Here is a 24,202-nt window from a genome sequence, read left to right on the forward strand (position 1 = left end):
AACTTTCACTTTAAAATGGCAGTTTATTAATTGTTGCCAATTTTTGTATTTTTTTAAACATATTTATAGAGAATAGGGGCACCTGGGTGGCTCAGTGGGTTAAAACCTCTGCCTTTGGCTCAGGTCATGATCCCAGGATCCTAGGATGGAGCCTAGGGCTCCATCGGGCTCTCTGCTCAGCGGGGAGACTGCTTCCCTTCCTCTCTCTCTGCCTGCCTCTCTGCCTACTTGTGATCTCTGTCTGTCAAATAAATAAATAAAATCTTTTTAAAAAAATAGAGAATAGAATGATATAAAAGAAATTTTATTTCTTTTACTATTTCAAAATTTCTTTTGAAACTCTGAGAATTCTTAAAAAGTAAAAAATTACTCTGTCTGAAAGCCAAATTACCATGGCATTTGATACCTCCTAGGCAAATTATGTATCTTAAATTAAAATCTCAAGCTCTCCAATTATAAAAATATGTAAGTGAACTTCTTTAATATCTGTTGAGCTTTTCTGTATTTCCTTCCTTTACCAGCCTAATAACTGCAATAGAACAGTTTGTTTTTTAAATATGTCTTTCTGGGCGCCTGGGTGGCTCAGTGGGTTGAGCTGCTGCCTTCGGCTCGGGTCATGATCTCAGGGTCCTGGGATCAAGTCCCGCATTGGGCTCTTTGTTCAGCAGGGAGCCTGCTTCCTTCTCTCTCTCTGCCTGCCTCTCAGTGTTACTTGTGATTTCTCTCTGTCAAATAAATAAATAAAATCTTTTTTAAAATAAATAAATAAATAAATATGTCTTTCTGGGCTGGTTTAAAAAAAAAACAACAACACTCTAGTGCTCATTAAACAGTCAGGAATATATCCATCCTTCAAGTCTAATACCAAATACAGTTATGCTTAGTTTAAAAAAAAATTACACATGGTTTATAAAGAATAAAGACCTTCTATGCATCCTATATAAGAAATTACTAAATGTCTCCTGAGTAATAAAAGCCACGTATTTATCTCAATCATGATAGATGAAATTTATACTACTTTTTAAATGACAAAATATATTTCATTTACCCTCACAACAAGGCTGAGAAAAATGAATGTATAATGACCATTTTTTTTTTTAGAGGAGGGGTAGTGGCAGAGGGAAGGAAAGAATCTTAACCAGGCTCCAAACCCAGCACAGAACCCAACACAGGGCTCAATCTCATGACCTTGAGATCATAACCTGAGCCAAAATCAAGAGTCAGATGCTTAACTGACTGAGCCACCCAGGCACCCCTGTAATTAACATTTTTAAAAGTAAAGAAATGGAGGGGCACCTCGGTGGCTCAGTCAGTTAAGCATCTCCCTTCGGCTCAGGTCATGATCCCACAGCCCTGGGATCAAGCCCTGTATGGGCTCCCTGATAGCAGGGAGCCTGCTTCTCCTTCTGCCCCTCCCCCTTCTCTTGCTCATGCTCTTTCTCGCTTTCTCTCTCTCTCTCTCTCTCTCACAAATAAATAAAATCTTTAAAAAAAGGGGGGGGGGTAAAGAAAGAGAGGCTTAAAAACATCGCTAGCCAGTGAATAAACAAGCAGTAATTACAAGTACGGAAGCCTATAAATTTTAAACTTCTGAACCAAAATTTAATGTGATTTCCATCACTAAAAGTCAGCCAAGGATTTCTGTTGTGTTGTTTACTTCAAGAAATAATTATAAAAGAATTGTAGAAATAAGACAATTACCATAAATCATTCCTAAGGTATACATTCTTACAATGATTAAGAACAACTTGCTGCTTTCTTCTACAACAGTTGAGTTCCTAAATAAGGTTTGAAGAAATAACGGACCACCAGCTATAACTTGATCTTTCTCCAGCTTTCACCAAAATTGAAATACAAGCTACCATCATCTTTATCCTAAGCTGCAGTTGAGTTTTTCTATTTCTGCCCCTTCCAATCTATTTTTGGCAAAATCACAAGTCATCTTTTTAAAACACATATCTGATCATGTCACTCTTAAAATATTTCCATGACTTCCCAATACACTCAGGATAAGATATAAAATATCACATGGTTCATGACTGCCCTGGATCTAGCCCTAATGTGGTAACCTTATTTGTGCCACTATCTCTTTACATTCATTTCAACACTACACCATTTTTTAGTCCCTTTTTTAAAAAGTAAGCTCATTCTCACCCATAAGTATTTCAACACAGACTCTAGTAAGTGTCTAGGTGTGACTGATATTCTTTATAGTTATTCCACTTGGGGCTCATTAGGCATCTTGTATCTATAAGTCAATGTTTTTCATCCAATTTGGGGAATTTTAGTCATGATTTTTTCAAATGTTTCTTTTCTGCCACATTCATACTCTCATGTCCTCCTGGGATTCCAATTACAGGCACTTTAGATCATCTGATTCTAACAGATCCCTAAGACTCTGTTGCATTTTCTCTCTGTTCTCGAGACTGAATAATCTATTTTTTTTTTAAAGATTTTCCTTATTTGAGAGAGAGAGAGAGCACAGCAGGGTAAGGGGCAGCAGGAGAAGCACACTCCCCTCTGAGCGGGGACCTCTCCCGACGCAGGGCTCAAACCCAGCCACCCAGGTGCCCCTAGACTGAATAATCTATTAATCTGTCTTCAAATTCATTAAGTCTTTCTTCTACCCTCTCCAATCTGCTGCTAAGCCCATTCAGTACTTTTTTTTCAATTTAATTTCTGCACTCAGTGCTAACTTTCAGTTCTAGAATTTTATTTATTTTTTTTATTTTATTTATTTATTTATATTTTTTATTGTTTTTATTTCTTTGCTAAGATTTTTTTTTAAGATTTTATTTATTTATTTGACACAGAGAGAGAGAGAGATCACAAGTAGGCAAAGCAGAAGGCAGAGAGAGAGAGGGAAACAGACTACCTGCTGAGCAGAGAGCCTGATTTGGGGCTTGATCAGAGGACCCTGAGATCATGACCTGAGCCGAAGGCAGAGGCTTAACCCACTGAGCCACACAGGCACCCCTCTTTGCTAAGATTCTTTATGTCTTCACTCATTAACATCATATTTACTTTTAATTATTTGAACAGATCCTCCTTTAATTTCTTGAACATATTTATAATAGCTGCTTTTTTAAATTTTTTTATGTTTTTAAGAGAGGGAGAGAGTAGGGGGTGGACAGAGGGAGAGGGAGAAAGAGAATCTTAAGCAGGCTCCATGCCCAACACGGAGCCCCATATGGAGATCAATCTTACAACGCTGAGATTGTGACCTGAGCCAAAAATCAAGAGTCGGACGTTAAACCAACTGAGCTACCCAGGTGCCCGTCTAATAGTTGCCTTAATGTCCTTATCTGCTAAATCCAACATATGGTCCATTTCAACGTTAATTTCTATTCGCAGCCCTATTTCTTTGTTATAGGGCATAATTTCTTATTTTCCTGCATGTTTAGTAGCTTGTATTGTATGCTGGACATTCTAATGACACATTATAGAAGATGCTGAATTCTATTATCTTCCCTTGAAGAGTACTAATTTTAATTCTAGAAGACCATTCAATCAATAGCCTGATCACCAAAAAACTCACAAAGGTTTAGTAAAGGTTTATAAAGGGTATGTCTGTAGGGGCTCCTGGGTGGCTCAGTTGGTTAGGCATCCCCTCCTGATTTCAGCTCAGGTCATGATCTCAGAGTGTAGAAGTAAGCCCCATGTCGGGCTCCACACTGGGCATGGAGTCTGCTTGGGATTCTGTCTCTCTCTCTCTCTCCCTCTGCCCTTCCCCCCTGCCTTATTCTCTATATCCCATGCTCTAAAAATTAAAAAGAAATTTTTTAAATTAAAAAAAATAAATAAATAAGGGCAGGTCTTTAGAAAGCCTAACGTTCTCAAAAGGCCCTCTAAATTGACAGGAATAATCTCTAAACTGTGTCTCAACTAGATGCCTGTGGTATTAACAAGTTCTCTCCAGTCTGGTTGGGCTGACACTCCAATGTCTTTGGAAACTGCTTTACCACTTCTATCTCTATTCTGCTCTTAACCCTACAGCAGTCAGTCTCTAATAAGCCTGAGGCAGTCTCATCTTGTACATGTGAACCTCAGAACCTCAGACCCCTGAAAGCACTGCCTCTTGGTATTATACCCCAAAGATGCCAGTTTCCAACTGTTTCAGATGTCCTAAACTGTGATCTCTATCTCCTTAGCTCAGGTGGGCCACCACACTGCTTCAATGCCAGCTCACTGCACTGCAGTCAGGAAGGTATCCCTAGACAGAGATTCATAGCAATCATGGGGTTCATCTCATGCTTTTCTGTTCTCTCAAAGATTTACAGTCTTGAGTCACCTTCTGTCCAATGCCTAATAACAGCTGCTTCACACTGTTCCAGTTTTATGTTGTTTATGATAGACAGGCTAGCCCAAGAGTCAAAAGCAGATGTCCTCTACCTTGAATACAACCCCATCCCATTACCACCTAATTTCCCTCACCCTATAGCTAAATGACTTTCTCTCAACTATTAAGTTTTACTTTAAATATCACTTCCTCAGTGAAGATTTCCCCCATCTTCCCCATCAGTGAAATCAAGTCTCCCTTTTACAAACACTTGCCCTACCCTTTCATATCATTTGCGACATGTTTATAAATTACATAATTTTTTTGGTTTGGGAGTTGTATTAATGCCATCTCACTCACTAGACCTTAAGCTTTATAAGGGCAGGGACAGGATTACCTACTTTACTACTTGCATTCCATACCCCAAACTCTAGTACCTAGCCCCAAACCAAGTACATAGTAGGTGTTTAATAAGTATTTGCTGAAAAAAATAAATGTCAGATAAGACGATCTTTGAATAACATACGGTTCACAATTCACATGAAAATTTTACCACTCCAAAGAAAACACAAACTTCAATTTTTAAAATATGTTGTTCAGGAACCAGCAAAAATAATGCTATTTAAAGTATTTATTGTACCATATAAAGCTGAGCTAACCTGAAGAGTTTTAAACTAAAGCATTTTATATAACAGTGTATCATATACAAACATACTCAACAATTCCAAGTTTTGTAACTTAAATTCTACATTATTACAAAATCCTATGCCATACACATCCCAAAAATAGAGAATACCAAAAATAAAGACACAGAAGTAGTTTTTGTTACTGTTTGGGGAAGGGGAGGTGGAATAAGATTATGAATATATCACACCAAAACTTAGAGGAGACCTGGATTCTAGTGCTAACTCCAAAGTAAGCTACTTGTGAGGCCTTGAACTGATCATTTAATTTTTCTGGGACTCAGTTTCTTCATCCATAAAATAAAAAGTACTTTTAATAACTTCCACCTTTAGCATTCTATGAAAAAAAAATCTATATTTTACACTTAAGTTTGAAAATACACAATTTCTTATGATTACAGTGACATAAGTAAATTTTAACTTTCTTCTATGCTGATGTTTTACTTACCAGAAGTCAGATCTTTGTAGTTTTGTTGGTTTGTCAAAACCTGAGTAAGAACAGACCGCATGGCGCCTCCCATTTTAGTTAGATCTTCTAAAAAGGAAATTTGAGGTTCCAAAAGCTGAAGGACTTTGTTAAGGTCTTTTTCTGAGGGTACATCAGCTGCTGAAAAAACATATAATATAATTAACTTACTTTAAAATATTTTGCTAAAAATAACCATACTTTATTCTTTTAAAATTATAGTAACTGGGTAACAGTATTTAAAATCAAAAAATTAATATAAGAACTCGGTTTAAAAGGTAGTTATCATTGGGGCACCTGGGTGGCTCCGTCACTTAAGCATCTGCCTTGGCCTCAGGTCATGATCTCAGGGTCCTCGGATCAAGCCCCACATCAGGCTCCCTGCTCAGCAGGGAGTCTGCTTCTCCCTCTACCCCTGCCCCTCCACCTCACCCTTCTCATGCTCTCTCACTCAATTACTCTCTCTCAAATACATAAAATTTAAAAAAAAAAAAAAAAAAAAAAAGGAGGAGGAGAAGGTAGTTATTCACCCAGCACCAGCCTAAGGCAGACTCACTCAGGAATTCAATCCTCTGAGAAAAAGTAGATGGAAAAAAGAGATGAATTCGTAAGGTATTAAGTACTTAGTCTAGTTAAAAAGCATTCAATTTGAGGGTGTTATATTTTCCAGATATATAAATGTAAACATAACAAAAAGTTAAGATCACTTGCTAAAATAAGACAGAAACCAAATAATTTTGAGAGTAGTATAAGAATATTAGAACAAAATTATGTCAGCACTAAATTTAAACCTGTGTAGCAAATAATCCATCCTCTATCATAGTCTAAAAATACAGACTCATGCTAGCTGGAGGTCATAGCAACTAAAACTTAAAAAAAAACTGTTTTCATAAACAGAAATGTTTTTACTAAAATAGCTTTTAAATACCAGAAAAGATATGCCTAGTAGAGCTGAAGAAAGAGAAAAGAAACTTGTACAGCAATTGAAAAAGAATATTTAAGAGGGGGGAATAAAAGAACTTTCAGAGAAACTGAGGTTCTGAAGAAATGAAAAATGAGATTTAGAGTTCAGACATAATTAGCTAAAAGGACACATATAAGGGAGCTAATGGAGGGCCTGTGTTCCCAGGAAAGAGGACATCAATTTCATTCAACATTTACTCAGCATCTACTACCTGATAGGCACTGGGAACCAAAACTAAGTAAGACCTAGTTCCTACATCCAAGGAATTCACAACCCAGTTCAAAGATGATCTGTGAATGAAATTCTAGATAACTCTGAGTCCTGGGACTCAGACCAAAAAAACCTTATCTTTCTCAGTGGATAACTAACACTGTATATTACTCATCTCTATGTCCTCCCCAGTGACTTGTGTAGTAACATGGCAAACATTTAATTAACAACTGTTCTTTGTTTGCAAGAGCTCTAGATGAACTCTGACACTCATCTGAGGATTGTAGGATGAAATGAGAAATGGAACACAAGGCATCTGTCAAACAACAAAATCTCTGAGCTTCTATTACCTCAGATTAAATGATTTCAAGTCCATTCTTTAATTTTAAAGTGATTTCTACACAAAGTAATATAGTAATTTTTCTTGCACAGAAAGAAGAAATGAATGTAGAGCATAAGTGGTAATACAGAAAGGAAAATTTCATGACCCTAAGTTCAAGACACTCAAGACAAAAAAGTGCTTCCATCATTCCTTTGCATTTTCAGATAATGAAATAAAAGCTATGTACCCATGTCGTCTATCTATTAATAACTATTAGAAGTCCCTAAAGAAAAAAATAAACATAATATACTTTTATATGAATTACTCTGATCAAAATAATTGTAAGTTTTAAGGTTCTCATAATAAATGATTTCCATTTATTACCTTTTTTAAAATAGGACACATAATAAAAAATATAAATTTCCAAATACTCTGTTAACTAGTATATGAGAAATAGCACAAAAGCAAGTCCAATAACCCAGATGGTCTCTAGTTTCTTCATTCCAAAGACAGAGTAGTTTGGGCCTGACTCAAAATAATATTTCTTCCTGTATTTTAAGACATATACTCTGAGACAGGTGAAAGTTGTTAACAAGGAATTGTGTATTTTGCTTAAAATGTACAAACAAGAAGTTTAAGTGTTTGCTTACAATGAGAGTAACATAGTACTTTTAAAAATGATGAAGATGCTCTATGTTTCTTCTACTTCAATGATGGGGGATGGATAAATATGTGTGTCATAATTTCAAACTGGATTTAAGATTATTTATAGTAAATAAATAATTTAAAACCTCTAAAAGTAATTCAAGATGCAGTCCTTTAAATGATAAAAATACAAGTATCATCAGAAAAGTAAAAGATCACAAAAAGTTAATAAATTTGGTTTATACCACAGTAACTGGTATCTGTAATTCACAATGTCAGACTGACAACAGATAATATCTAATTCCAAAATATTTAACTGAAGTATATTAATCAAGATTGGACTAATCTTACAAGGCAAGAATATTTATAATTTGCATGTTTCTTTTTTCTTTTCAGTAATACCATGATGTTCACTCCCATACATTCTACCTGTAACATGGACAGTGAGCAATTTGACTCTCTCCTAAGTTATTATACATGTAGAAGAATAAAAACATAGAGATATCTATAAAAAAAGAGAGAGAGAGATGGTGAAATAGTAATTTATCTTCTAAAATTCTAAGTTAAATTCACACATTTCCAAGACTTCTTAATTCTGTTCTATCATAATATAATTATAAATAAAATCACTTTAACCCCATAAAATGATTATTTCCCCACCTACAAAAGGCCAAGTAAGTTTGATCCTAAGCATCTATGATCCCAGGAGCAGAAAGTCCCAAACTACAGGTTATCTATGAGGTTATATAATTGATGTATACTAAAGTATGTTTTTATTTAGTCTCTATTTCATAGTCATCTCATGAAACACGTTAAACAAAAAAATTATATCTGAAGAAATTCACCTTGTTATTAATGCTAAACTCTGTTAATTGGGAACTTAAAAAGAGTACTAACAAAAAGTAAACATACCTGGTTCATTATAGCCTTCTCTTAAGTACTGAATAAGACAAAAAATAAATCTTGGAAGAACAAATTCAGACATCATCAATAAGTCTTTGGGGACACAGGGAATATTTGAACTTGATTTAATTTGATGCCTTTTGCAAAACCTGTAATATGAAAAAGAAAAAAAATTAAGAGTGATGTCTGATCTGCCAGAAACATGTTACCTCTATATACAATATATACATAAATGAATGCAGGCCAGTATCAAAGCTGATTTATTATTCCTCTATAATTCTTACAGTACCAAATTAAAACACTACAGTTTTTATCGGTCTTCAAATAAAATATGTGGTTGAGGAGGATTTCCTCCTAATAAAAGACCATATACTAGTTAGGTGCCAGCTAGAATACCAAAAAAAAAAAAAAAAAAAAAAAAACCAAAACTTCATTACAGGATTTAGTATTTTTTTAACTGCAATTTATAACTTTCACATATTACTTTATTACTTCCATCCTTTATAAACATCATTAAGTAGAAATTGATCAATTCCTAAAAAATTCACATTTTCTATTCCTTAATATTTCTAACTTACTGTATTAATGAGTATGTAAGTGACAGAAATACTTAAAGCTTATTTGAAAAGTTTATATAGTGTACCTAAGTATATATATATTCCTTCTAATCTTATTTAGACTTATTTTAAAGTATGATTGGTATACTTGAACAAAAATGAAGCAAGCTTTTCTGTATTCACAATCCAAATAATCATAAATAAGATATCTTGTGTCAATACAAAATAACCACCCTAAACATAAAATCCCCAGAAACTAGTAAGAATAGTGCAGAAACTACCTTAGCGAAAAAAAAAAACCCAAAAGATATGAATAGAGAACTATATTCTCAAATGGAAAAATCAATTTAATTTTTTTAAAAGTCAGTTCCACCAAGCTAAATGCCATTACAGTTAAAGCACAATGAGACTAATCACAAACTAATTCTGAATTTCAATAGAAGAGCATTATGTGTGGGAAAAAAATCAGTAAAACTCAGGAAAAAAATGATTACTGACAGTGACTTAGACCTTAAAATGTATTACAAAGCTATTATAATTAAAAATCTGTGGGGGCGCCTGGGTGGCTCAGTGGGTTAAGCCTCTGCCTTCAGCTCAGGTCATGGTCTCAAGGTCCTGGAATCGAGCCTGCATCAGACTCTCTGCTCAGTGGGGAGCCTGCTTCCCCCCACACACCTGTGATCTCTGTCTGTCAAATAAATAAATAAATATTTTTTTTAGAAATCTGTGCGAATACAATATCATCAGTAGATCACAAAGGAGTCTAGAAAGAGACTATAAATTTGTGAATTTAATATCATAAATATGGCATAAGTTCTATGTGGTAGGAAGAAGACTTTCGTAAACTGCTTTAGGACAACTGGTTTTTATGCAGGAAGTAAATTTTATTCTGATCTTATACCATATACAAAATATACTCCATACACAGCAAAAGTGAAAAGAGTTACCGAGAAAAAATAAACTATTTCCCCTCCATTACCTCAAACTATAGAAAGCATAAGTAAGTAAAACCTTAAACCAAAAGCCATAAATGTAAGATAAAAATTGACCACAAAGAGCGCCTGGGTGGCTCAGTGGGTTAAGGTCTCTGCCTTCAGCTCCAGACACGATCCCAGGGTCCTTGGATAGAGCCCCGCATCGGGCTCTCTGCTTGGCGGGGAGCCTGCTTCCCCCTCTCCCTGCCTGCCTCTCTGCCTACTTGTGATCTCTGTCTGTGAAATAAATAAATAAAATCTTTTAAAAAAAATTTGGCCACAGGGCGCCTGGGTGGTTCAGTGGGTTAAGCCCCTGCCTTTGGCTCAGGTCATGATCTCAGGGTCCTGGGACTGAGTCCCGCATCGGGCTCTCTGCTCAGCAGGGAGCCTGCTTCCCTCTCTCTCTCTCTGCCTGCCTCTCCATCTACTTGTGATTTCTCTCTGTCAAATAAATAAATAAAATCTTAAGAAAAAAAAAAACTGCTGAATGGCCAATAAACATAAGAAAAGATGCTCAAGTTCCCTAATAACCAAAGCAATGAATTTTATTAAAACAAAAAATGAGGGATGCCTCAGGGACTCAGTCTTTTAAGCATCTGCCTTGACCCAAGTCATGATCCCAGGGTGCTGGGATGGAGGCCAGCGTCCGGCTCCCTGCTCTGCAAGGAGCCTGCTTCTCCCTCTCCGTTAGCCACTCCCCCTGCCTATGCTCTCCGGCTCTTTCTCTGTCAAATAAATAAATAAAATCTTTTAAGAGAGAGAGAGAAAGAAAGAAAGAATCCCCTAAAGTGCCAGAGAGCCCATCAGAATTTTTTTAAAATAAAATAAAATAATGAACAACTAGAAAATGACCACTTTTTGATGGCTTTAGAGAAAGGCTTATGGGGAAATTTTCTACTTGAGATCAGACAGTCACATCCTTATCAATCTTAGTATAACAAGAAGTTTAAAAGAAAAAAAATGCATCACTGTGATGTTTGGGAAGCACACAGCACCATTTAGGAAGTGTTCTTACCAAACATGCTGAATTTCACACCAAGTCTCAAGAGCTCACTTCCATTTATAAGAAGTATAGGACGTAAAGGAAAAAGTTAAACACACCACAAAAAACCAAACAGACAAATCATGAATGCAGACCATTACATAGGGCAACAGACTCAATTTCTGCAACCATCAGTGACAAGAGGAAAAAGGAGGCGGAAGGATTTAAAAACGCTTGACAGACCCAATAAATATAGTATGAACAGACTGTAACAAACCAACTTGAAAAAGGTATTTTTTTTTTAAGACAACCAGGGAAATCTAATTATGAACTGGGTAATAGTTCATTAGATAATTTTATTAGGTGAAATAATGGCATTGTGGTTATGTAAGAATGTTCACGGGTGTTTTATGATATTAAAAAATTATTTTGTGTAGGTATAATGGTAGCAGCATATGGTTATCATTGAAAAATGAAGCCTTACCTTTCAGATATGGCTATATAAATACATACAAATGAAATGCTTTAATGTATGGGACTTGCTTCAAAATAATCTGGTGGGGTACACTGATAGAGGCAGGAGTATACCAAGATGGATTATGAGTTGTTAACTGTTGAAACTGGGAGATGGATACAGGGGATACAGGTGCCCCCCCCACAAAAAAAAAAACTTAAAGTGCTCAAAAGCAAATGAGTATAGACTTCCTCAAGAATCTAATGAAAGTTATATAACTCTTTCATAAGAAAAATATATACTAACACAAAAAATAAAGCATTCAGAGTGTTCACACACTGCTTCAGTCTATCCATCCTTAAGGTAGAAATTCCAAATGGTAGATCAATAGATTACAGTGCAGAGATACAAATTTCATCAGTCCTCAAGGCAGACAGATGCAGTCTGAGCAGCCTCCTCCATTGCTTCTGTGCCCCTTCCAAATTTCAACACCTATTATATTATGAAACAGGTTAAGAAGTAATATATCTTAAGGTCCAAATCTTTATTTAAAGGTAAATATAGGGGTGCCTGGTTGGCTCAGTCATTAAGCATCTGCTTTCAGCTCACATCACAATCCCAGGGTCCTGGGATCCAGGGTCCCCACATCAGGCTCCCTACTCAGTAGGAAGCTTGCTTCTCCCTCTCCCATTCCCCATTTGTGTTCCCTCTCTCGTTGTCTCTCTCTGTCAAATAAATAAAATCTTTTAAAAATAATAAATAAAATAAAATAATAAACGTAAATATGGTGGGGTACTTACCTTGGTGGCTCAGTCAGCTAATCGTCTAACTCCTGATTTGGGCTCAGGTCAGAATCTCAGGGTCATGAGATCAAGTCCTACATCAGGCTCTGCACTCAGTGCAGAATCTGCTTCTCTCCCTCACTCTCTGCCCCTCCCCTGTTTTGCTGTCTCTAATAAATAAATAAATCTTTTTTAAAAAAATAAATAAAAATAAAGATAAATATGGCTGTATTCAGGAAGGCCAAGTGGTCTAAGGCACCTGGCTCAAGCACCTGCTTCATAAAAGTAAATGTGAATTAAAGAACTTCTTTCAGCTGTGACACACAAAATCTAAGCAAAATCAAGACAATGTTTCTACTTTAAAAGGTTTTAGAATTAAAAAAATTTTAAACCTGATTTGTGTGACTGATGATAATTTAATTAAACTATCTAGAAGCATAAATATGAAGGATAAAAAACAGATGAAAGGAATGCCAGAAGAACGGAAACACAGACACTAAAGGATGCAATGAAAAGCCTGACAGTTGAAAAGCAGGAGAAGAGAAAGGATTAGATAAAGAAGGGCACAGAAAGCTCTCTTAGACACTTTCCATGTAGAAACGAAATGACTTCAAAAGTGCTAATGGCCAGAGAGTGAAGAACAATTTGAACAGAGTTTCAAGTGGCCTCAAAGAGTAAAACTGCAACCTGGAACTATGTCCAAGGAACAAGAGTAGTCTAAGCAACCTAGAGACTGGGATTACAGTAGTATATCAGATGGCTGTTGACTGAAAAAATTAACAGCCAAAAGATTTAAGAACCAAGCTTTGCAAGCTAGCGTTAAATAACATAGGACTATGCTATATGGGTATAATATATGATAAGATCAACAAAATTTGTTTTTGTATTCCAGGTTGAACATAGTGTGGGAACTAAAGCATCTTACATATCACATAACAAGTGTTCACTAAAAACTTGAGGAAACAAAGACTAAATCTAATAATAGAACACCAAAATGACTTCAATAGCTTTTAGGTAAAGAATAACCAGACTTCTTGTGAACAAAAATGGAAAAGAACCAGACACCCATTTAATAACACCTGCTTTTCAACAACGTTTCGAATAACCACTACAGGCCTGGCACTGAGGCCCCAAGAACATAAGGCCTTGCTCTCATGGAGCTAACTTTCTATTAGAGGAGTGGGGTAAAAGGAGAGACAGAGAAACAAAAAAAGAAAAGAAAAAAAGAAGAAGAAGAAGAAGCTCTACAAAAATAATCTGACAGCAAATTATTTTTGAAAGGAAGGTTTTCAAAGCAGGTTTGAAATGGAAGGCCTTTCTGGAAAGGTGATATTTAGGCAAAATGAATGAAGGAGCTAGGTTAAGCATGCAAAGCTCTGTAGGTATATTGTCCAGGGGTCTGACATTACAACTGTATATAAACAGGTATTAAAGATCTCCCCCCAAGTGAACAAGGAGAGTCTTTTTTAAACAACTAGTAAGGCTCAAAAAAAAAAAAAAAAAAAAAAAAAGGCAGGCAGGAAGTAATGTGTTCACAACAGCAGCTCATAGATCACAAATATTTTCTTCAAGAAACCCAATAGCTTTGTTTTGTTTTGTTTTCTTAAGGTTTTATTTATTTTACTTGACAGAGAGGGAACACAAGCATGGGGAGTGGGAGAGGGAGAAACAGCCTTCCCGCCAGGCAGGGAGCCCAATGCAGGCTTGATCCCAGGACCCTACGATCGTGGCCTGAGCTGAAGGCAGATGCTTAACAACTGAGCCACCCAGGCACCCTGGAATCCAATAGTTTTAAATGATTAAGAAGACGAAACATTCCTTAGTGAACAGGATGTTTGGGCAATAATAGAAAGGTTGAAAAGAACTACAGAAACAGTCAATAAAATGACATATCCAAATTTTAGCTTAACTTAGCTTTTAAAAATTGAAGTATAACTGACAGAAAATTGCCCAAAAAATAAGTGTGCAGCTCAATTAAGTATCACAAACAACACACATATGCAACCACCCACTAGATCAAGAAACAAAATATTCCCAGCATCCCAGAAACTCTCCTTGTAACTCCACTGATACTGAGTTTAAATGACTAAAAGCAGAATTACGGGACTCTGGGAGGAGAGGGTTGGAAACAGGATGGGAAGGGAGCAGATGGGACCAGAAGGGAGAGAAGGGAGGAAAGAAAAAGGACTAAGGGGGCACCTGGGTGGCTCACTCAGTTAAGCCTCCGACTGTTGATTCTGGGTCAGGTCATGATCTCAGGGTCGTGAGATTGAACCCCATGATGAGCTCTGCACTGCACATGGAGCCTGACTGGGTTTCTCTCTTTCCCTATTCCTCTGCCTGCCCGCCCATCTGGCTATGGTGCACTCTCTTTCTCTCTAAAAAAAAGTGAAAATAAATAAAAAATAAAAATAAACGGGCACCTGGGTGCCTCAGATGGTTAAGCATCTGCCTTTGGCTCAGGTCATCATCTCCAGGCCCTGGAATCAAGCCCCATGTCAGGCTCCCAGCTCAGCAGGAAGTCTGTTTCTCCTTCTCCCTCTGGCTCTCCCCCTACATGTGCTCTAACTTTCTCTCTCTCAAATGAATAAATAAAAATCTTTTTTTTAAGTTTTTAATAAATAAACGAAAATAAGATTCTCTATCTCTCCCTCTGCCTCTCCCCCACATCTCTCCCTCTCCGGCACGCGGGGGGCCAGGGGGCAGCACTAGGATGTTATTAACTCACAGTCAAACATACATACCTTTTCAAATGATCTACACTGTATGCGTTAATCAACATACACATTAATATACCCACTCTGGATCCATTCTTCTCTTACTTAACTATGGCCCTTGAAAATTCATACACTGAAGCCCTAAGCCTCAGGGGCACCTGCGTGGCTCAGTCAGTTGAGCATCTGACACTTGGTTTCGGCTCAGGTCATGATCTCTGGGTCATGAGATTAAGCCCCATATCAGGCTCTACACTCAGCAGGGAGTCTGCTTAAGATTCTCTCTCTCCCTCTCCCCCTCTCCCCACCTATACACACACTCTGTCTCTATCTCTATCTCTCTCTAAAATAAAGTTAAATAAATCTTTTTTTTTTTTTTTAATGTTTTGAAGCCCCAATCCTGATTGTGACCACAACTGGAGACAGGACCTTTGAGGAAGTAAGGTTAAGTGAGGTCATAGGGTGCAATACAAGTGGTGTCCTTAAAAGAAGAAAAACAGACAAGAGGAATACAAAGGTACACAGAGGAAAGACCATATGAGGATACAAGGAGAAGGCAGTCATCTACAAGCCAAGGAGAGAAGCCTCAGGAGAAAAAAAACCTGCCACACCTTGATCTTGGACTTCCAACCACGAGAACCAAGAAAAATAAATTTCTGTTGTTTAAGTGCCCCAGTCTGTGATATTATGTTATGACAGCAAGCTGACTATATATTCCCTCAGTAGAACACAACTGCCTACAAATAATGGAGACAGCCTTACCGCCAGCATTAAAATTAGCCCAGACCTACTGATGGCTTTTCAATACAGACAAGCAGGAAATATCAAAGAATGATATGAATCTTATGGATCCATAATCAATATGGATCTTATTGACTTTATGGTGCTGAAGCACTTTAAATTGATATTACATAAACTATGTTCACAGACCACAAAAGAATTAAACTGTAAATCAATAAGAGACATATGTTTAAAAATCCTTAAAATTTGAAAATTAAATAACACACCTGTAAACAATGCATAGGACAAAGAATAAATAAAACTATATTGTGACCATTTTTTCATACCTATCATATCTCCAAAGACCCAAATTTATGATATACTATCTTGGTGAGGTACTAAAGCAGTGGATATTCTTTTTTTTTATTTTTTTATAAACATATAATGTATTATTAACCCCAGGGGTACAGGTCTGTGAATCGCCAGGTTTACACACTTCACAGCACTCACCATAGCACATACCCTCCCCAATGTCCATAACCCTACCACCCTCTCCCTACCTCCCTCCCCCCAGCAACCCTCAGTTTGTTTTGTGCGATTAAGAGTCTCTTATGGTTTGTCCCCCTCCCAATCCCATCTTGTTTCATTCATTCTTTTCCTACCCCTAAACCCCCCACATTGCATCTCCACTTCCTCATATCAGGGAGATCATATGATAGTTGTCTTTCTCCTATTGACTTATTTAGCTAAGCCTACTACCCTCTAGTTCCATCCACGTCATCACAAATGGCAAGATTTCATTTCTTTTGATGGAGCAGTAGATATTCCCATTGTACTGACAGAAAGAGTGTAAATGAACATACCAAATACGAGGACAATCTGTAAAAATGTATCAAAAGTATAAACGCACACCCATATGACCCAGTAATTCAAGGGATTAGAGTCAGGACTGTCTAATTTCTAATCTGGAACTCTTTGTCATGACACCTATAAGAACATTTTCTCAAGGCACAAAGAAAGAATCTTCATATGGTGTCCAGGTGGAAGAAATAAGCTGTAAAATGTAGTCTAGGAATAATAAAATATTGTAACTCCAATACTTTTCAATAGTTTGAACAATCAGAGAGTAAATCAAAATCAGAGCTAACACATAAAATTCTACCAAGCAGGAAGGAAAGACTGGCACCTGGCCAGGGAACACAGCCTAGGGACCCACCCAATCAGGCCTGATTAAGGACCTAACCTGTGGCCCCACCCAAGCACAGAGTTCAACTAGCTACACACCCAGTAAGGGAGTTCAGAATGGATTCTACCCAACCAGAGGAGATTATGGAACCCAGCCAATGGCCCTGTCTGATCACAGAACCCAGCCAACAGCCCCACCTGAATGTAGACTTATTTGACAGTAGAACCCAGTGGACCCCTCTCAACATCAGAACACAGGCAAAGGCCCCACCCAACCAAACACCCAGAAAGGAAATGCTGCCTGCCAGTGAATAGCATCAGATGACCCATCCAGAATCCCAGGCTGGGCTGACTGAAGAAAATCTTTCCCTTCCAAAGTGAACCTATAAATACTGAAAGAGGAGACCACTCTTCAAATGCACAGATACCAATACAAGAACAAAAGGATCAAGAAGAATGAGGTAAACCTGACACCTCCAAAGGAAATCAAAAAATTTCCAAATAACTGCCCATGAAGAAACAGAGCTGAACTAAATGACAAAGAATTCAGAATAATCCTCTTAAATAAGTTCTATGAACTACAAGAAAACCTAGATAGACAAGTAAAAATAAAAGGAAAATACATGAATAAAGTAAGTTCAAGAAGAAAATCATTTCACAAACAAATTCTAGAGCTGAAAAATATAATTTAACTGAAAAATTCAATATAACTTTTCAACAGCAGACTTCACCAAGAAGAAAGAATTCATGAACACAAAGACAGGTCATTTAAAATCGGTCAGTCAGAGGAGCAAAAGGAAAAAAAGAATGAGAAAAGAGGAGGAAAAGTACAGGACTCCTAAGATACCACACAAACAACATACACATAATGGGAATCACAAAAGGAGAAAAGAGAGAAGGGGAGCAAAAGTCTATTTAAAGAAATAATGGCTGGAAATATCCCAAATTTGGGGAAATAAATGGACATTAAGACTCAGGGAGTCCTAGAGTCCCTAAATAGGTTGAGCCCAAAAAGAGCTACACTGAGACACATTTTAATTAAGTTATCAAAAGTCAAAGACAAAGAAAACTTTGAAAGCACCAAGAGAAAACAACTCATCATACAAGTAAGCCCCCATTAAGTCTATAAATAATAATTTCTCTGGAGAAATCTTGCAAGCCAGGAGAGAGTGGGATGATATAGTCAAAATACTGTAAGAAGAAACTGCCAACCAAGAATACCATGCCCACCAAACTGCGTGGCTCAGTCAAGGTAAGCATCCGCATCTGGCTCAGGTCAGGATGCCAGGGTCCTGGGACCAAGACCCACATCACGCTCCCAGCTCATCAAGGAGGAAAGAAATGAAGAAGAAACTTTCCCAAATTAAAAAAAAAGGCTGAGAAAATTCATCACTCCTAAACAAGACTTAGAAAAAATGCTAAAGAAAATCCTTAAAGCTGAAATGAAAGGATGCTAATTAATAATGTGAAAATATAGGAATGTATAAAACTCACAAGCAAAGGTAAATATACAAAGCAAGATCCTCTAATATTGCAAAGGTAGTATCCAAATCACTTTCAACTCTTGTATAAAAGTTAAAAAAATGAACATACTAAAAACAACTATAACTACAAAAATTTAAAATATAAAAAGATACAAAGTGTAATATCAACAATCTAAACGGGGAGGGAGAAATGTAAAACTACAGAATTTTAGGTTGTTATCAACTTAAAAAAAAACAACTTTTATCATTTATCAATTTATCATTTATTGATAAATTAAAGTCTTATCATTTATCAATTTATCATTTATCAATAAAGTTTATTGACTTTAAAAAATATCTAAGATATTTTATGTCAACCTCACAGTAACCACAATAGAAGAACTTGTGGTGGGTATACAAAAAAGTTAAGAGAAACAAATCAAAGCATGTCATCACAAAAACTCATCAAGTCACAAAAGAAGAGAGAAAAATGGAACCATAAGCGTCAAAAAGCAATTAACAGTAAGACTGATGAATCAGAGACCTGTACCCCTGAAACAAAAATACATTACATGTTAATTTTAAAAAGCAATTAACAAAATAGCAACAAAAAGTTCTTACCTATCAACAAATACTAAATGTAAATGGATTAAATTCTCCAATCAGAAGTCCTACAGAAGCTGCATGGATTTTAAAAATCCAAAGACAGGGGCGCCTGGGTGGCTCAGTGGGTTGGGCCTCTGCCTTCGGCTCAGGTCATGATCTCAGGGTCCTGGGATCGAGTCCCGCATCGGGCTCTCTGCTCAGCAGGGAGCCTGCTTCCTCCTCTCTCTCTCTCTCTCTCTGCCTACTTGTGGTTTCTCTCTGTCAAATAAATAAAATCTTTAAAAAAAAAAAAATCCAAAGACATTCTGCCTATGAGAAACTCATATTAGCTTTATGGGGCACACAAAAGCTCAAAGAGATGAAAAAGATATCCCAAGTAAATGATAGTTAAAAGAAAGCAAAAGTGGCTGCCCTCACATCAGATAAAATAAACTTTAAGTTTATTTAAACTTTAAATAAAATAAACTTTAAGTCAAAAATGCCACAAGAGAAAAAAAAGGTTATTACATAATGATAAGGGATCAATTAATCAAGAAGATATTACAATAAATATTTCTGCACCTAAACATCAGAGCACCTAAATATGTAAAATAAGCAGTAACACAACTCCAAGAAAAAATAAAAAGCAATACAATAATAAGGGACTATGATACTACATTCTCAACAATGGATAGATCATCCAGACAGGCAATTAATAAGAAAACGGCTAATGTAAACAACACTATAAAGCAAATGTATGTAACAGACACATACAGAATACTCCATCCAACCGCAGCAGAATATACATCCATCTCAAGACAGAACATTCTCCCAAAAAGATCATGTGTTAGGCTGTAAAACAAGTTCTTAACAAATTCAAGCAGACTGAAATTACATCTTTTCTGAACACAAAGAAAACTATAAAACTAGAAATCAATAACAGAAGAGCAATTGGGATTCTCACAAATACAGGAAAACAGACAATACACTCTTGAACAAGAATAGGTCAAATAAGAAAGGAAAATTTAAAAAAAAAAAAAATCTTGAAACAAATTAAAATGGAAACACAACAAACCAAAACCTACAAGATGCCAAAAAGCAGCAGTAATTGGGAAATTTATAGCTATAAATGCCTACATAAAGGAAGAAGAAAGATTACAAATAAACAACCTAACTTGACATATCAAGAAACGAAGAAAAGAAGGAAAGAAGGAAGGGAAAGGGAGGGAGGGAAGGACAAACTAAGTCCAAAGCTAGCGCATGAAAGAAAACAGAAAAGAGCAGAAATAAATGAAATAAAGAATGAAAAACAATAAAAAAGAACAACAAAACTTAGACTTGGTTTTTGAAAAGATTTAAAAAACTGACCAATCTTTATCTAGACTAATCATGAAATAAAGAAAAATGACTCAAATTAATAAAATTATAAATGAAAGAGGAGAAATTACAACTGGTACCACAGAAATTTAGAGGATCACAGAGTCTACTATGAACAATTATATATGAACAAACTGGACACCTAGAAGAAATGGATAAACTCCTAGAAACATACAATCACTGAAGACCGAATCAATGAAAAAAAAAAGAAAGAAAATCTGAACAGACCAATATCAACAAAAGAGACTGAATCAGTAATCCAATAGCTCCCAGCCAGAAAATCTCAGGATCAGATAGCTTCACTGGTGAATTCTACCAAAATTTAAAGAAGAATTCATGCCAATTCTTTTCAAACTCTTCCAAAACAGTAAAGAGGAATGAACACTCAAATTCATTTTGCAAGGCTGACATTACTCTGAAACCAAAACCAGATACGGACACTAACAGAAAGGAAAATTACAGGCCAATATTCCTGATGCTGATTGATGAAAAATTCTCAACAAAATGCTAGCAAACTGAACTCAACAGCACCTGAAAAGATCAGATCCATAATCAAGAGGGATTTATCCCTCAGATATAAAGACGGTTCAAGGAGCACCTTTAGAAACATCTGCCTTGGGCTCACGTTATGATCCCAGGGTCTGGGATGGAGCCCCACCTCAGGTTCCCTGCTCAGCAAGAAGCCCACTTCTCCCTCTCCTATTCCCCCTGCTCATATTCCCTCTCTTGCTGTCTTTCTCTCTGTGCCAAATAAATAAATAAAATCTTAAAAGAAAAAAAAAGAAGGAACAGCGACTGCAATGATTTAAACATGTATTGACATATGTACAAAAGGTGAAGACTATTATTAAGCACAGTGAGTTCCTTCTTGGAATGCAAAGGGTCAGCTGGCCATTTATTTAAAAAGATTAAAAAAAGAAAAGATGATTAAAATATGCAAATCGGTGTAACACCTCATTCACAGAATGAAGGTTAGAGATCATACAATAATCTCAACAGATGCAGAAAAAGCCATTCACAAAAGTTAACCTCTGTTTCTTGATAAAACTCAACAAACTGAGTACAGAGGAAATATATTTCAACATAATTAAAGTTATATATGACAAGTCTACAGCTAACGTCATATTAAATGGTGAAAAAATGAAAACTTTTCTTTAAAATCAGGAACAAGGGGCGCCTTGGTGGCTCAGTGGGTTAAGCCTCTGCCTTCAGCTCAGGTCATGATCCCAGGATCCTGGGATCAAGTCCCACATCGGGCTCTCTGCTCGGCAGGGAGCCTGCTGCTTCCTCTCTCTCTTTCAGCCTGCTTCCCTGCCTACTTGTGATCTCTGTCAAATAAATAAATAAAATCTTTAAAAATAAATAAATAAAAAATAAAAAAAAATCAGGAACAAGATTTAGGTGCCTATTACCATCACTTCTACTCAACATAGTATTGGAAGTCCTAATTGCAACAACTAGGCAAGAAAAAGAATTAAAAGGCAACCAAGTCAGAAAGAAAGAAGTGAAATTATTTCTGTTCACAGATGACATATTATAAGTAGAAAGCCCTAAAAACTGTACCAAAAAACTATTAGAATATTACACAGGGCACAAATCAACTTTATTTTTATATACTAACAATAAACTATACAAAAGAAAGATAAGGAAAGAAATACCATTTACAATGGTATCCAAAACAATAAAATATGTACGAATAAATTTAACCTAGGAGGTGGAAGATCTGTGCACTGAAAACTATAAAACAGTGATGAAAGAAATTGAAGGAGAAACAAATAAATGGAAGGAAAGATATCCCATGTTCATGGACAGGAAGAATTAATATTGTTAAAATGTCCATTCTAGGCAAACCAATTTACAGAATCAATGGTAACAGTTGTTACCAAAATTCCAATAGCATTTTTCATGGAAGTAGAAAAAATCCTAAAATTCATATGACAGACACCACAGAAGACCCTAAATAGACTAAGCAACCTTTAGAAAGAAGAACAAAGCTGGAAACATCACACTTTCTGATTTCAAACTGTATTTCAAAGCTACAGTTATCAAAATAGTATGGCACTGGCATAAAAACAGACACACAGATCAATGGAATAAAATGAAAACCCCAGAAATAAACTAATACATATATGGCAAACTAATATTCAACAAAGGAGCTAAGAGTAAACACTGGGGAAAGGATAATCTCTTAAATAAACGGCACTGGGAAAACTAGATAATCACATACAAAGAAATGAAATTAGATCCCTACCTTACACACACATATTAACTCATATCTCATATTCAAGGGATATGAGACCTGAAACAATAAAATATGAGACCTGAAACAATAAAACTCCTAGGGGAAAAAAAGAAGCTTTTTTTTTTTTTTTTTTTTTGAGAGAGAATGCATAAGCCTGGGAGAGGCAGGTGACTCCCCAAAAAAGCTTCTTGACATTGACTCTGGCAATGACTTTTAGGATATAACACCAAAAATGGAGCAAAAGAGCAAAAATAAACAGGTAGAGGGGCCTCAGGGTGGCTCAACCAGTTAAGCATCTGCCTTCAGCTCAGGTCATGATCCCAGAGTCCTGGGATCAAGACGCACATTAGTCTCCCTGCTCAGGGAAAGCCTCCCTCCTCCTCTCCCTCTGCCTCTTCCTCTCTCTCAAAAAAATAAATAAAATCTTTTAAAATAAATTAAATAAATAAATAAATAGGTAGAAAATCCTTTAACTAAAATGTTTCTATATAGCAAAGGAAACAATCAAAATCAAATCAAAATCAAAAAGCAATCTAAGGAATTAGAGAAAATGTTTGCAAACCATTAATTTGATAAGGGATTATATTTAAAAATAATAGAACTCATACAATCCGATAGCAAAAAATAAATAAATAAAATAATTTTATTTTTAAATGGGCAAAGGAACAGAATAGACACTTTTCCAAAGACAATGTATAAATGGCCAACATGTACACGAAAAGTTGCTCAACATCAATAATCATTAGGAAATGTAAATCAAAACCACAAGGAGGTAGATCATCTCTTTTCTGTTAGCACAGCTTTTATCCAAGAAACAAGAGATAACAAGATTGGCAAAGATGTAAAGAAAAGAGGACTCCTGTTTACTGCTGGTACAACCTTATGGAAAACAATATGGAGGTTTCTTAAAAAATTAAAAACAGAACTAGCATACAACCCAGCAAACCCACTTCTGGTTTTATATATCTAAAAGAAATTAAACTTCTGGGCGCCTAGGTGGCTCAGCTGGTTAAGTGACTGCCTTAGGTTCAGGACGTGATCCCAGAATCCTGCATCAGGCTCCCTGATCAGTGGGGAGTCTGCTTCTCCCTCTGACCCTCTTCCCTCTCATGCTCTCACTCTCTCTCTCTCTCAAATAAATAAAATTTTTTTAAAAAAAGAAATTATTATCTCAAAGAGATAGCTGATCCCCCATGTTCAAAGCAGCATTATCAAAATAGCAAAGATATGGAAATAAATAAAAATAAAAAACAAAATTACTATAGTCATAAAAGGAACTGAAATGCTAACTAAAGAATCAGACTTTTTTTTAAGAAGGCAAGTAAAAAGGGGGGGGGGGGGGCAGGAGGGCAAGTCAACATGAAAAGATTTTCCTAGAACTGAAAAATACATTTATCCAAATTAAAAACTTTAATAGACAAGCTAAACAACAGATGAGATAGAGTTGAAGAAGGAATTATCTAGAAGACAGATCTGGGGAAATCACCCTCAATTCAACCCAAAAAAGATAAATGGATAGAAAATGAGTAAGCTCTAGTATTCAGAAGACAGAATGAGAAGAACAAACAAATATGTTATGGCAGTCCCAAAACACAAAAGAAAGAATGGGAGAGACTTGAAATTCAAAGGGACAATGGTTGAGAATTTCCATAAGCGAGGAGACAAAAAATCCTCATCTAGAACCAACCCAACAAA

The 24,202-nt window shown here is 36.2% G+C and overlaps 1 protein-coding gene across 6 annotated transcripts in view; it reads right to left on the bottom strand.

The window, feature by feature from the left end:
- Positions 1–24,202, bottom strand: part of UBR3 (ubiquitin protein ligase E3 component n-recognin 3) — a 239,426-nt gene that overhangs the window by 202,138 nt on the left and 13,086 nt on the right. For 4 of the 6 annotated variants that reach the window (XM_059167076.1, XM_059167075.1, XM_059167074.1 and 1 more), the window contains exons 2-3: positions 8,482–8,621; positions 5,411–5,569 (exon numbers count right to left, since the gene is read on the bottom strand). In XM_059167076.1, coding sequence (XP_059023059.1) covers positions 5,411–5,569; positions 8,482–8,621 — 299 coding nt within the window. The remainder of the gene's footprint in view (positions 1–5,410; positions 5,570–8,481; positions 8,622–24,202) is intronic. The other 2 variants (XM_059167078.1, XM_059167073.1) reach the window with 1 other exon arrangement.

This window comes from Mustela lutreola, chromosome 3 (assembly GCF_030435805.1).
Source record: "Mustela lutreola isolate mMusLut2 chromosome 3, mMusLut2.pri, whole genome shotgun sequence".
Taxonomy (NCBI): domain Eukaryota; kingdom Metazoa; phylum Chordata; class Mammalia; order Carnivora; family Mustelidae; genus Mustela; species Mustela lutreola.